Below are 15,337 nucleotides of genomic sequence, written 5' to 3'. Positions count from 1 at the left end.
CATTAAACAGCATTTACAAATGGTTCTGTTTAGCCTCAGGTCTTTCAGAGGTGACTCCAGGTGTTGTCGGGCAAAGGGGACAGGGGTACATTTGTGTCCAGGGTCAGACTACTTTTCCTGGGTTGCCTGTTGAGGTTAGGGTTACCTTGGCTTGATAGCTCCAGACCTGAATGTCAGCGCAGACTATGGAAGTCAGACTGTTTTAATCAGGCTGGCTAATGCCTGGGACACACTGGCTGCGATCTGCTGTGAAGCGCCTGGAAGCGCCGCCTTTTTCCTTTTGGTCTCATGTTATCAAATGGGACCGACCACACTGGCTGCGAAGCGCCGTGATTGCCTGCGATTGCCTGCGATCTGCAGAGATCGTTTCGGCAGCTGGTCAAATTCTTTCGCGAGACGCTTGCGAAATCGGCTACAGGATTATAAAATACACCATATATATATATACACGATATATTTGAATAAAAAAACATGTTATTAAGATTTGACTACATTAATTGTAGGCTACGGTGAACATTTGTAAAGTTGTAGACTTTATCATATTTTTTTTATATTACTTTGGAGACAATATTCACCCTATATTAAACCTAACTACACAATGTTGGTAACTTTCCATGTGGTTACCTTGATGAAAACGAATGAAAATAAATGGATTGATCTGTTGAGCTAGCATGCCCGTAGTTGTTTTGTTTGTTTGAGATAAACGTGTTGTCACGCGTTGCACGCAACACACGCGTGCAGATATAGCCTACCGAGAGAGAACCCCCAAGTCGATTTCTAAAATCAGCAAGAAATTCAAGGAGATGGACGACATCAAATTAATTCTCGAAGTTGAAAAGCACAGGGAGTTGACTTCCGGTTTGGGCCATGCGGGAGTAAGCCGCACGAGAGGAGAGCTCCGGCCTAACTTGCTTATAACTTTCCTTAAAATGGTTTTTAACACCATAGAACGGTAATGACACAACGGATATATAGTCTTAACCTAACCTAATTAACCACAAACATATAATGAGCAGCTCTAGACACAAACAGTCGACGTCGCGGACCACCATTGCTAACAAGCTAGCTAATATGGCCTCCCTCGCTAACGAACGCTCCTCCATGAACGACGATGGAATCTCAATGTCCCAGCTGGTGGAGGAGCTGTCCAAGCAACGTGCCAGTTTAAGAGACGACATTTCCATTCTCTTTCAGGAATCTGTTGGCCCTTTGCAAACTTCCATGAACGCTATCAAAGAGACTGTGGACAACTTTCTAAGCCGCTTGACTGCAACGGAATCCCTAGCAGGGGAGAATTTTGAAAAGATATTCGCAGCAGACGCAGCCATCAAGTCTCTGCAAACACAGAATACAAAGCTCCTGGATCGCATTGAGGACTTAGAAAACCGCTCTCGCAGATCTAATTTGAGAATTGTCAACGTTCCGGAAGACAATGAAGGGGGCGAGGATCCTGTAGCATTTATATCAAAGATGCTGATGGAGATTATGGGCAGTGAGGTTTTTGACTCTGCCCCGACTCTGGAGAGGTCGCATAGAGTGGGAAAAAAGCCGGAGCATACTGGAAGGTTGCCTCGGCCGTTTGTTGTATGCTTCCAACGGTTCCAGGAAAAGGAACGAGTGCTGCGATGGGCTAGACAACATGAGCTGAATTACAAGAATTCTACCCTGAGAATGTACCCAGATTTCAGCGTCAGTCTATCAAGGAGACGCGCAGAATTCAACGACGTCAAACAAGCACTTTACAATAAGGGAATAAAGTTCCAGCTACTTTATCCAGCATACCTGCGAGTCTCTTTCGGAGGAACTACGCTTAAATTCGACACACCGGAGGAAGCTAAGGCGTTCTACGATCAACAGGTGGTTGTACAAAAGTGACCCGACGGACTAGCGACCCAACTCGGCTTTGAACTTGTTACGAAGTGGCTAGGTGGCTGGCTTGGCTGACAGCTAGCGGCTAGTTCACCACCGTTAAAGATTTCAGACTGAGCTGTGCTTGAGGAGGCGTGATGTTTTCTCCAACTGATAATGGCAGTATAGAAGTACTAACATGATCATTTTGAGGTAAATCTGTATTATACCCGGCCTATGTGCATCCTCTCTCGATCACGAAATTGAGTTTGTTTGGGGTTATTCTAAACTATGACTCATGTAGGCTACTATCTAACATAACCAGCTACCGTAGTAGTAGCTGGTTATGTTATACAGGTATAAGGTCTAGCAATACATTCACGTTACCAAAATGTTAAACGTTACTATCGCTACTCAAGTTTACTGTCAGAATAGTCCGTGAGGATGTGGCAAGTGTCAGACGGCGATATTGATTATTTTAAAACGGTTTGAAGTTTAACTTTTAGATGGTCAAAGGCTCTACCGTAAGTTAACGGTTTAGTTAGGAAAGATGCATCCCTGGAAGATTCAAGATTTAGAGGGGGACCAGCGGGTTAGGGTTAGATTGGATTTCTTATTTATTTTTGTGTTGTTTTCATTGTTGGGATGGGTTTACTGATTGACACAACAGACTTTTGTGTATTCTGTGTTAAAAGGGGTTTGTGTACTGCCGAAGGGGATTTCTGTTCATTTTGTTTATTATTTCAGAGGAGTTGTTGACGATCAGTCACCTTTCTGCTATGGGGTGCGCACTCCACCCCCTCCCCCTTTTCCCTTTCATAGTGCATGGCTGATGACACAAATTATAGTAGGGCGGACATGAGTGTGTCATCCACCCGATGTACAAGTTGGAATGTTAAGGGCATGAATGGGACGAATATTTTCCCACTTGAAAAAATTAAATGTAGGAGTAGCATTTTTACAAGAAACTCACTTAACCATAGCGGATCAATTTAGGCTCAGAAAAAATTGGACTGGACAGACTTTCCATTCTACCTTTAACACCAAGGCACGGGGAGCGGCAATATTGGTCCATAAAAATATATCGTTTACGCCTACCAAACGGATTTCCGATCCTCAAGGACGGTTTATAATAGTGCCAGGTTCCCTCTTTAACACCCCAGTCGTACTTATCAGTGTATATGCCCCTAATTGGGATGATGTTGGCTTCATTAACAAACTCACCTCCCTGATTCCAAATCTAAATTCACATAAGCTCATTCTTGCTGGGGATTTGAATACTGTGACTGACCCAACTATGGATCGCTCCAATCCTAAAACTTTAACACGCTCTAAAATGTCCCAGGCTCTTTGTGAATTCATGGATCAAACTGGCTGTGTTGACCCATTGAGGTTATTCTACCCACATAAAAAAGAATTTTCTTTCTTTTCACACGTTCACCATACATACAGTAGAATAGATTATTTTTTTATTGACAAAACACTCCTTCCTTCTGTAAAGAAGGTAGAGTATACCGCCATAGTGGAATCAGACCATGCACCAGTGATTCTTGACCTTGTTTTCTCTCAAAATTTGAAACAGCGCAATAACTGGAGACTGAACACAGCTTTACTGACAGACAAACTGTTTTGTGAATTTGTATCTAAAGCAATTGATGAGTTTTTGTTATTCAACAGATCAGACTTAATATCACCATCTACTTTATGGGAGACACTGAAAGTTGTTATAAGGGGAGAAATTATATTATACACCATATCACATCATAAAGCAGGACAACAGAGGGAGCAAAAACTTCTTAACTCTATAAGACAAATAGACCACCAGTATTCCACAGCCCCAACTCCTGAACTATATAAAAACAGAATCGCTCTAAAAACCCAGTATGATTTACTATCAACACAAAAATCTGAGAGACACCTCCTGTGGTCAAGAGGACACTATTATGAGCATGGAGAAAAAGCAGGTCGCTTATTGGCTTACCAACTGAAATGCAGATCAGCGTCTCGTATGATCCCACAGATTCACAGTGCCTCACAGTTAACGATAGATCCGGTGGAAGTAAACAATGCTTTTAAAGCATTCTACTCAGACCTGTATACATCTGAATTTCCACAGGATACATCAAACAAGATACAGTTTTTCAATGATTTAGATATTCATAAGATAGAGGTGGCTGCTAAAACTGACTTGGACAAACCCTTGCAAGAAATCTCTGACTCCATCCAGAAAATGCAAAATGGTAAAACCCCAGGACCAGACGGTTATCCTGTGGCATTTTACAAGAAATTCTCATCTCAGCTAGCTCCCATTCTCCTTGAAAGGTTCAATCATTCATTGAGTCAATCAAACCTACCACAGAGCCTAACAGAAGCATCTATTTCTCTTATTTTAAAACCCGGTAAGGATCCGCTTGAGTGTGGGTCATATCGGCCGATTTCACTTCTAAACACAGATGTAAAAATATTAGCTAAACTCCTAGCCTCAAGATTGGATATTGTAATGCCCCAAATAATCTCAATGGACCAAACCGGATTCATGAAGGACAGCCACTCTTTCACAAATATTCGTAAACTTTTGAACGTGGTGCATTCCCCAGCGTCCGGGAAAACTCCAGAAGTGGTTGTCTCCCTGGATGCAGAGAAGGCATTCGACAGAATCGAGTGGGGTTATCTGTTCGCCGCATTAGAAAGATTTAGCTTTGGTTCAAATTTTTTCTCCTGTATCCGCCTGTTATATACTTCCCCAAAAGCATCAGTGATAACTAACAAACTGGCTTCCAAACTTTTCCCTCTGTCAAGGGGTACCAGACAGGGCTGTCCCCTCAGCCCACTTCTGTTTGCATTAGCCATAAAGCCCCTGTCAATTAAGATAAGAACATCACATGTCATACATGGGCTTCGCAGGATGGGAATTGAACATAAACTTTCTCAATATGCAGACGACTTATTGCTTTATATATCAGATCCAGTGTTATGTGTCCCTAATATTGTGGAAATGTTACTTATATTTGGTCTTTTCTCTGGTTACAAGCTCAACCTGTCTAAAAGTGAATGCTTTCCACTCAATAATTTGGCTCTTCAGATTTCAGATTATGAACTCCCTTTCTGTTTTTCCAAATGTGGCTTTAAATACTTAGGTATACAGGTCACCCGTAACTTCTCAGATCTTTATGGAAAGAATTTCAAACCCCTCATGAAAAAATTAGAATCAGACCTGCAGAGATGGTCAGCCCTATACCTATCTCTCGCAGGTAGGGTTAATTGTGTAAAAATGAACGTTCTACCTAGATTTCTGTATTTGTTTCAATGTCTCCCAGTATTTCTGTCCAAAGCCTTTTTTCAGTCTTTGAATAAATTAATCTCTTCATTTCTGTGGGATGGTAAACATCCTAGAATCCGGAGGGAGCTCCTAGAGAGACCCAAGAAACAGGGTGGCCTAGCACTTCCCAATCTAAGGAATTACTACTGGGCGTCAAACATACTAAAAGTTATATATTGGTATCAGTCTCCAGAAACCGAGTGGTGCCAAGTTGAAGCAAGCTCCTGCATATCAATATCTCTCTCCGCTCTGATTACAGATCAAATCAAATCAAATTTATTTGTATAGCCCTTTTTACACGCAAGCATGTCACAGAGGGCTTCACATACGCCCATAGAACTGCCCCTCAACCAACCTAAACCCTCAAGGAAGACAAGGAAAAACTCCCAGAAAAACTCTCAACAGGAGAAAAAATGGAAGAAACCTTGGGAGGAGCAATTCAGAGCACAGCACAGATTACAGAAAAGTTACCTTTCCAACCATCACAGTATGCTTCAAACCTTGTAGTACAGTCTACCCTCAAAATATGGGCACAATTTAGACAAAACTTCTGGACTTTTCTATGTGTAGCCCTATTTCCAATAACCACCTCTTTCCTGCAGCCAGATTGGATCATACCTTTGCACGGTGGCACAGAGTTGGTCTTATTCGATGTAGTGACTTTTATATAGATGGTCTTTTTGGCAGCTTTGGTGATCTTACCAAGAAATTTAAACTACAACGGTCAGATTTATTTAAATATTTCCAGGTACGTCACTCTATCCAAACATGGAGTTCAACCTTTCCAGCATTACCATCAAATTCAGAGTTGGACGGTATATTACGATCTCCTATGCAGCGTAAAGGCCAGATTTCAAATATATCCAACACAATCTGTTCTTTTCAGGAGGTTTCATTAGATAAAATCAGAACTGATTGGGCTGAAGAACTTCGGATGGAGATATCTGACGCAGCCTGGGACTGTGCTCAGAGTAGAATTAATGGCACATCCTCATGTGCCCGCCTCAACCTGATACAGTTTAAAGTCTTTCACCGTATTTATTACACCAAATCAAAACTTTCCAAAATATATCTGGACATTGATGACAGATGTGACCGCTGTAATTCTACTTCAGCAGACATGGCTCATATGTTTTGGTCTTGTCCAAAGTTAAGTGACTTCTGGTCAACTGTTTGCAAAACTTTAAATGAAGCATTTGACACATGTGAGGCTGTCCATTTTTGGTGTATTGGTAAGTGAGGTCTTACTGTCCGCTGATAAGAAAAACGCATTTGCTTTTGCCTCTCTGTTGGCTCGTAGAAGGATAGTTCTGGAGTGGAAATCTCCTCGACCACCGACTACGTCAGTCTGGCTTACTGACCTGATGCTATTCCTGAAATTAGAGAAAATTAAATATTCCTCTAGAGGATCAACTGACAAGTTCCATAACATTTGGGATCCGTTGCTGTTGTACTTTGAGAGGCTTACCACTCTCCCCCCTGATAATATAATGCCTTAACTCTTCCCAGAACGCACAGCTGAGTTGTCAGATGCCCAATGTGAGCTTTACATAGTGGGAATTGCTCCCTCTCTCAACCTAATCCCCCCCCCCCCTTTTTTATTTTTTTAAACATCATTATTATTTGTATCTATTATTATTATTATTATTATTGTATGTATATGTATAATACTTTACCTTTTTGGCATTGGCAGTGTGTGTGTGGGTGGGATGGGATTGTTTCTCATAAGAAAAAAGTATTCGAGACACTGTACCTACATGAAACGTTCTGTACTGTCTTATCTTTCTTGAATTAAAAAACATGGTTATAGAAAAGCACGGGGAGTTGTATGACCCCCAGCACCAATTTGACAAGGACAACGTAGATAAGGATCAATGCTGGGATATAGCCAATGCCATGTTTATGTACCATGTCAGCGTAAAGGAAAGCTCAGAGTAGCTGAAAGGCATGGTGACCGAGCGCGGAGAAATGTGCGTCTGGTGTAAACAGCTTTGAACCAGTCCTAGCCGTTCGTGGCGCGGCGCTTCGCAGCCAGTGTGTCCCAGGCGTAAAGTGGCAAAGGCTCCCCTCTCCATTGTGTGTGTGCGCACGTGTGTGTGTGTGTAACCCTCCCACTATAGGCTTGTGATATGCATTACGCTCTGTATAATACAATATTTACATCAATTCAAGTTGGGACAATAGTGGGGAACATGCCAATATAATAACGGTCTAGGGTAACCTGTGATTTTCTTTGATTATTAACATATAAAGCTAGAGAAGAAATGAACATGCATTAAATGAAGTATACGTAGTGATTAAATTAGGACAAACACAGAATCTCTGTTAAACCATATAATGATTAACATATCTTACCATACATTTGTAGTAAAGCAAACAACAATATGAAAAACAATAAACCACCCTGGGGTTTTATTTGTCTTAGGTTAGAGTTCGGTGTTAGCAAGTTTGCTTTGGTGGCGCGCTAACGTTGGAGCTCGTAATAGACGCATGAACTGTAGGCCTACATCCCCGACTGTGCAAAGTACAGTCAATCCATGTCTCCGCAAAAAACACACACAAACCCGCTCCTTTTGCCAGTTGACAGTCCAGTTTCGCCAACTCCCGTCCACTGAAAAGCTGCCACCGAAGAGGCCACCGATGCTCCAACACAGCAGCCGCGCAGTTCACCTAGCCAACTAACACCGTGGTCCTGTCTCCTTGACAACCAAACAAAAGTCCTTCACTTGCCCTTCTCTTCCGGGTCATTCTCTGAACTCAACAATATATATAACTGTAAATCTTAACATCAAGTTACATTTCCAAAAGAACAACATATTTCAAATTTAAGAAAATACAACAAGTGATGACAATCCCACCTGTTGACTTTGAAACTGCAAGCCCTGCCCCCCCCCCATCCTGTTTTAGAGCTGTGTGTCTCCGTTTTAGAGGCAGAAAGAAAGAGACTGGAGAGTTTGTGTACATGAGGGAAAGAAGTTAAAGATCTGTTAAAGCAAATTCCATGATTTGCTTCTCAGTACATTATATACGTGTGAAATGAGTTCCTGAAAACTTTGTCTCACTGAAATGTGGAGTTAGACTGTAGAACAGTTTCTCTTCCGTTTTCAGCTCAAGTTTTGTATAGGTGGAGCCAAAAAATGACCGATCTACGTCACTTTGACCGATCTCACCCGGTGAAACTGAATAAAATCATGTAGCTCATTTGCATAAAAGGTCCTCCAACTCCACTTCAGTTACAACTCCATCTTACCTGGATGCAAGAACTTCAGCTGCGCTGCACGCTTTTTAATTTCCATAGTGATGAGGAAAGGAAAAATAGGTGGGTTGATTTTGTGAAGAGCCACGCTGATGGAAAGCTTTGCATCAACTCCAACAGCCGCCCCTGCAGTGACCATTTCACGGCGGATAGTTTTAACATGGACTAGAGACAGACGGGGTTCACGGACACACGGCTTCTCTTGCAGCGTGGAGCCGTACCAAGCAAGCATCGCCCTCCCGGCCGTTCCTCCTCCGGTCGCACCTGGACCATCCACTGCCGCCAGCAATTCATCACTCAGTTCTGTGTGCTTGTTATAATTATACTAGATAACTTTTCCAGAGGTATCTCTGCTAGAGTTAGTGCATTTACATTACATTTAGTCATTTAGCAGACACTCTTATCCAGAGCGACTTACAAGTAGAGGGACATTCCCCCTGAGGCAAGTAGGGTGAAGTGCCTTGCCCAAGGACACAACGTCATTTTGCATGGCCGGGAATCGAACCAGCAAACTTTGGATTACTAGCCCAATTCCCTAACCGCTCAGCCACCTGACCCACATAGTGCAAACCGCTAACTTGATATTAGGCTACTCGGTGTAGAATAATGGTATTTTCGTGAAATGGTAGCCTAGCTAATGTGCTAGAAGTAGTTGGAGAGCTCACTGTCTGCTGTCTCTGGTGTCCATTTTTACTCCTGTGTTACAGCTCAGGGGAACAAGCTTCATTTATATGCATCTGAATGTTTCACTCATTGAACAAATAAATGATCTGGGTCGTAGGTACTTGAGACAGGCGGCACCTTCCAGCGAGGGGGCGGAGCTTCAGCTCCTTCAGGAGACACGCCCCCCCAGTCTCAAGCAGAGAAGACTGATGATTTTCTCACGATTTCAAAGCCTAATTTAACATGTCTGTTTTTTTTCCATTAGAATTTGGATGGGTAGTTAACAACACATTCTTCTGTGGTGTGATGAACTGGAATTGAAAAATAGTTTTCAATTCCAGTTCATCACAGGATCACTTTACAGGATCTTTAAGAAATGGAAACAAATGGGACACAACATCTAAAACGACTCTTGATTTGAGTTGTTTTATGATTAATGGCACTGTGTGTTGTGTAAATGTCTAGCTAGCTCCCTCTGCTGGCTTTCTTGCTCACTGCTGTATACTACACTTCGTTTCGAAACATGTTGGGGTTATCTGGTGACAAGCATTAGGAATCCCATTGTAATTAGGATTCTTCCGGTAGGAGGAACTTATTGTAATTGTAGGTTTTATTATTATTGTGCTGGTCCTTTTTGCTGGTCCTTTGGTCTATGACAGCTCCTAGATTAGAAACGTAAAAAGTTATGAAATTTGGCACATTGAAACTACAGGCTGGTAGTAACTACCACACCACAAGGCCAAATGACCCCCCATTTCCCATAGGTGGCGCTACAGGCAACGCTCCAATTGTCAATTTTCAAAGTAATGGCATTCACACTTTTATTTTTCAGTGTAAGTGAAAAAACAACTTGGTAGATGTTATCAATATTTCACGTATACATTTCTAGAACTGGAAGGTATGCACTTGATGACATATATATTGTTTCATTTAACAGCCAACCAGCAAATTCTCTGAACACACCCCCTGCCTACTCCCTTTTCGGAATGTGTTCAATCAGTGTTGGTGAGAGATGGTGTAATTAACTGCTTCCAGTGGTTCTTAATTAGCTGCCTGGCTCAAACTATTAGCTTTGCTTGTCAGATGAGTAGAAGAGATATTCAATGTTTGCTGCTTTATAGTGTTATGGAGAAGGGAAGGAGTAGGGGGTGATATATTTTCAATTTCTGAAAAATCTTTTACCTATGTTTTACATATGGAACATCCAAAGTAGACATCCCAAAAATGCATGAATAAACTCTATGCCAGATGTTGGAATGTAATTCCAAATGCATGCACAGACACACACACAAACACATGCAGAAGTTACATGAGGGAGCAGTTGAAGGTTGAAAGCATAACCACACTTTTACATTTACATTTTTGATTAAACTGAGCTGCTTACATTGTAGCTTTGAACTGAAAGCACAGTAGAAGTGACACTTTTGATAAAATCATATCAACATTTGATACACATGAATTGGATTAAATCAAATTTGTCTCTCCCTCCCCCTCTCTCCAGAAGGGGGCTCCAGTATGAGGAGAAGTATTCATCGTGGGTGCTGCCGTCCAGTCCAGTCAAGCATTCCTCTAGGGAGGACCTCAACATGGTTAGCTCTGAGCTCCGCCCTGCTTTTCCCCACATAAACCATTCTCTCCCACGTTTGAAACAATATCATGTCCACTTGTTAATATGTGAATGGGTAAACCTTTAATATCACATCTGAAGGATATGTACTAATGCAGTGGTCTTCAGCCCTGGTCCTCAGGGCTCACTGTCCTGTACGTTTTAGGAGTTTCCCTGCTCTACATTTGATTAAGGTAAATGGTTATCAGGCTTCTGCAGAGCTTGATAACGACCCATTCATTGAACCAAGTGTGTTGGAGGGACAGGGTTGAGCCCACTGTACTAATGTTTCATGGGTCAGCAAGTGTGTGTGTGTGTAGGATTAAGGTTCAGCTACTACATGAAATTAGATACTATTGCACTCAGTACATCATATACTTACCCTGTATACTTGATGCACACTGCTGAGTCCACAAAGTCATACAATAAACACAGTATACAGAGCCAGGGTTTGAAATTGCAACCATTAACTAGAGAGGGTACAATTTCTGGGGAAATTGTAGGGTGTGCTTGCTTGCGTCGGTTGCACAGGGGTCCGTTTTTTAATGACATTTTTACAACTGATATTTCTGTATATTTTATATAAAAATACATACTTATTATTTATAAAGATTACATAGATTTAAAAGCATTTTTTTTTTGCTGCTCATTTACAACTCAAAATACGAGTGAAGTGTAGAATGAAATAGATGTCTTCTCATTTCCCCTGCAAGAGGCAGCCTCATAGCTGAATCAAAACGAATACATTTGGTAGACCGGTGTAAAAAATTGACCTAATCTCTATGACTTAAATGTCCTTTTAAGTTTTTCCCTTCTCGTGATATTTTCAGGCATTTAGCCTACTCATATTGCATTCATTCATGAATAAAGAACCCCCTTTGAAGATTATTCTACGACGTTACCGGCAGTAGAAGATGGAATCGTGATTCAAACAGTACCATCTGCTAACTGAAAATATGCCCCCAAAAACGTAAATAAGCTTGACATTTATTTAAAAATCGCTCATTCATAAAAAGCTCACTGGTAGCGATCATTGTCAGTAACAACGCAAAATGCGATATAGCCCTGTGTGGAGAAGCTGCCCCGTAAATTCTACTACTACAGTACAGTACTAGACTACTGCTGTGTTCGTCTTGGTAGCGATTGCGTTGGTTGAATTCGATTCAACGTTCCGTTGTACGGTTTAGGCTGAAATTAATTATTTTCATGAACAGTGTAGCGGGGTTTGCTCGTTTAAGATTAGCAATACTTAATTTATAATAAAGTATGTAGTTCTTGGGGGCACCACCTCTTATTGTTAAAGGGATAGAGGAAACCTTATTGAATAATATTTAAATAATAGCCTTCGTAATAATCAGTCTAATCTTAAGGAATGAATTCGTTCTAAGAGTAGAGCCAATCGTAACATCAGTGAACACGCACGTCAAAATATCTTTACAATGAATTTATTCAAGTAAGGTAAACAGATCTTATGAAAAGTTGGATTATGGGTTTGATATGAGAGATTGGTTTCAATGAACAGAATGAAATGGTCTAACTTAAAGAAAGGCAGAAATTGTACAGTCAGTGATTACATCCTTACAAATCATAAACAGAGCTCACGCCAATGCCATGTCGAGGAGGAAAGAGCGTTAGCCATAGTTACGTTTGATCAGGGGTTGATCAATGATGTTGAGGGCGGTTTGCGCCAAAGGTCCATTTGAAGAATCTGAAGTCACAGCGCGGCTGCGCTGGGTCATGTGACTGAGTCTGCGGGATCTCAGTGAAGTCGCATTTGGAATTGCGTTTTTGGTTCTCCTGTTGAAACGTCCCGATAGTGACGCGTTCACTATGAAGTTGAATCTCAGGAGAAGATTGGCGACGTCCTTTGGAACGCCAATCCTGATGGCGTTCATGCCATGGTCGGTTTCGCTGGAGTCCGAGATTGATGGTCATCTTAGGGCTTTATACAGTTCGAGGGAGGACCCGTCTGGGGTCAGATGTGGATTGGGGTAAGCTGGGTTCTCAACTCCCCCCTCCTTCCTTCACACCTACCAAAGGTGTGATCTGATCTCTGGCTGATCATTCGATGGTTCAAATATTGTTCTGGACATCTTGGTACAGTTACAAAATATAGTTGAATGATTGTTTTATTATGATAGCTTCGTGTAGATACCAAGAATGACGTGGTTATCTTTCAGGAAGAAGGAGTTGTTACTAGAATCAAGATTTCAGTGAACACAACATTAAAACAAAGTAACAAACATAACACAAATATCCCTCTCATAACTCTCCACCTTGTACTCTTGTGGTAAAGGTGAAGTCTCAAGACTTTCCTCAAAAGTTCTGATCAAGGTATGTTCTTTGTTCAAATCGCCGCCGAAACGGATAGCAAATGGTCGCTGGAGACGTGTTGTCTAAATCAGGCCCTTTGAAGCTTGCAAGCTAGCAGGAGGGCTGATTAGGTAGATTGGGGAGGTCGTCCCCCCCCATTCTATGGTTCCTTTGCATCGGCGTTTGGTGGGTAATCAGCATACTGAGGGTGTCACAAGGGCTGATTAGGTTTGTCTGATGTGATTGAATCACTCTTCAGGTGTGGCAAGATGTTGGCTCCGTGTGGTCTTGTGGACCTCACTACATCCCCCCGGATGTCAACTTTCATAGACCGTCGTCGATGAAACTGTTGACATGAAGACAAGACAAGAAAGACCACAGCAGCGTAACAGCATGTCACCCCCCCTCCCCAGACATTGGCATGGCTATGAGTGATTAAGCTATGACATGACATAGGAAAAAGGTTGAGAGGAAATTATTGAAACAAAAAGAGGCACTTGAAGTGGCTTACAATGGCCGTAGCAATTGAAGCTTTGTGACTAGGGGTCTAGATGAGGGAAAAGTTGTCGGCTTTCCAATCTTTTTAAATCAAACTAGTTTCAATAAACTCATTTAGGTTATGGTTACAATTGACTGCCAAAGACGTATACAAATAACAAATAAAGGTACAAGGTAATTATAGTACATACTTTACACAATTATAGTTACTAAGTAGCTTCTTGAAGTCAACGTAACTAAACCACATTGATGAACTGCATCTAATAATGTAACTTTAGTTTGGCAACCACTGTTATTTTAAAACACAGTTAGCTGTGGGAATAGTCAATGCCTTTTTCGACAAGCTATCGTGGCGGCATAATAGGTTACGTGTAGAAACTGCATTGTTTAGTTGCTTCTAAACAAAAGTCCTTCAGGACTAAGCACTACTGTCTGTTTCCCTGAACTAGACATGTGCACCAACGTATTAGTTGGTTGGTTAATTCACTTAACCAAATAGCTACACTATTAAAATAGAGGCTATAATAAAGGCTCTTATGCTACTTTCCGTGAAGAGCTGGCCGAGGCAGATTACAACGTAAATGTCGGGGCAGCGGTGTTTCTGAGCACGCGCGTACCTCCGGTCAAACCTAGCCGCTTCCTTTGAGCTAGCTGGTCCCACACACACACTCGTGGTGGCGGTAGGTTACGTGTACAGAACTGCGTTGTTTAGTTGCTTCTAAACAAAAGTCCTTCAGGACCAAGCACTACTGTCTGTTTCCCTGAACTAGACATGTGCACCAACGTATTAGTTAGTTGGTTAATTCACTTAACCAAATAGCTACACTATTAAAATAGAGGCTATAATAAAGGCTCTTATGCTACTTTCCGTGAAGAGCTGGCCGAGGCAGATTACAACGTAAATGTCGGGGCAGCGGTGTTTCTGAGCACGCGCGTACCTCCGGTCAAACCTAGCTGCTTCCTTTGAGCTAGCTGGTCCCACACACACACTAGCAGCTATTTCACAAAAAACAATTGAATACGCACACAGCCACTGTAGCCTAGGCACAGTAGTATTAAATACATGGTGCTACATACAGTTAGAGCTCGCTCTATTTTAACAGTTCGTTTCACAAAAGTTACGATTGCTCATTTCAATCTATCTTAGCCTCACACGGGGCTCCAATATGTGTGGAGATTGCTCGTTTAAGATTAGCAATACTTAATTTATAATAAAGTATGTAGTTCTTGGGGGCACCACCTCTTATTGTTAAAGGGATAGAGGAAACCTTATTGAATAATATTTAAATAATAGCCTTCGTAATAATCAGTCTAATCTTAAGGAATGAATTCGTTCTAAGAGTAGAGCCAATCGTAACATCAGTGAACACGCACGTCAAAATATCTTTACAATGAATTTATTCAAGTAAGGTAAACAGATCTTATGAAAAGTTGGATTATGGGTTTGATATGAGAGATTGGTTTCAATGAACAGAATGAAATGGTCTAACTTAAAGAAAGGCAGAAATTGTACAGTCAGTGATTACATCCTTACAAATCATAAACAGAGCTCACGCCAATGCCATGTCGAGGAGGAAAGAGCGTTAGCCATAGTTACGTTTGATCAGGGGTTGATCAATGATGTTGAGGGCGGTTTGCGCCAAAGGTCCATTTGAAGAATCTGAAGTCACAGCGCGGCTGCGCTGGGTCATGTGACTGAGTCTGCGGGATCTCAGTGAAGTCGCATTTGGAATTGCGTTTTTGGTTCTCCTGTTGAAACGTCCCGATAGTGACGCGTTCACTATGAAGTTGAATCTCAGGAGAAGATTGGCGACGTCCTTTGGAACGCCAATCC

General features: G+C 41.7%; 1 protein-coding gene across 5 annotated transcripts in view; it reads left to right on the top strand.

The window, feature by feature from the left end:
- The window catches only part of cep112 (centrosomal protein 112), a 242,863-nt gene that overhangs the window by 21,643 nt on the left and 205,883 nt on the right, over positions 1-15,337 (top strand). For all 5 annotated transcript variants that reach the window (XM_062452773.1, XM_062452779.1, XM_062452765.1 and 2 more), the window contains exon 5: positions 10,588-10,675. In XM_062452773.1, the coding sequence (XP_062308757.1) occupies positions 10,588-10,675 (88 nt within the window). The remainder of the gene's footprint in view (positions 1-10,587; positions 10,676-15,337) is intronic.

This window comes from Osmerus eperlanus, chromosome 2 (genome assembly GCF_963692335.1).
Source record: "Osmerus eperlanus chromosome 2, fOsmEpe2.1, whole genome shotgun sequence".
In the NCBI taxonomy this organism is placed as follows: Eukaryota; Metazoa; Chordata; class Actinopteri; order Osmeriformes; family Osmeridae; genus Osmerus; species Osmerus eperlanus.
This window is presented reverse-complemented; position numbering and strand designations above follow the sequence as displayed.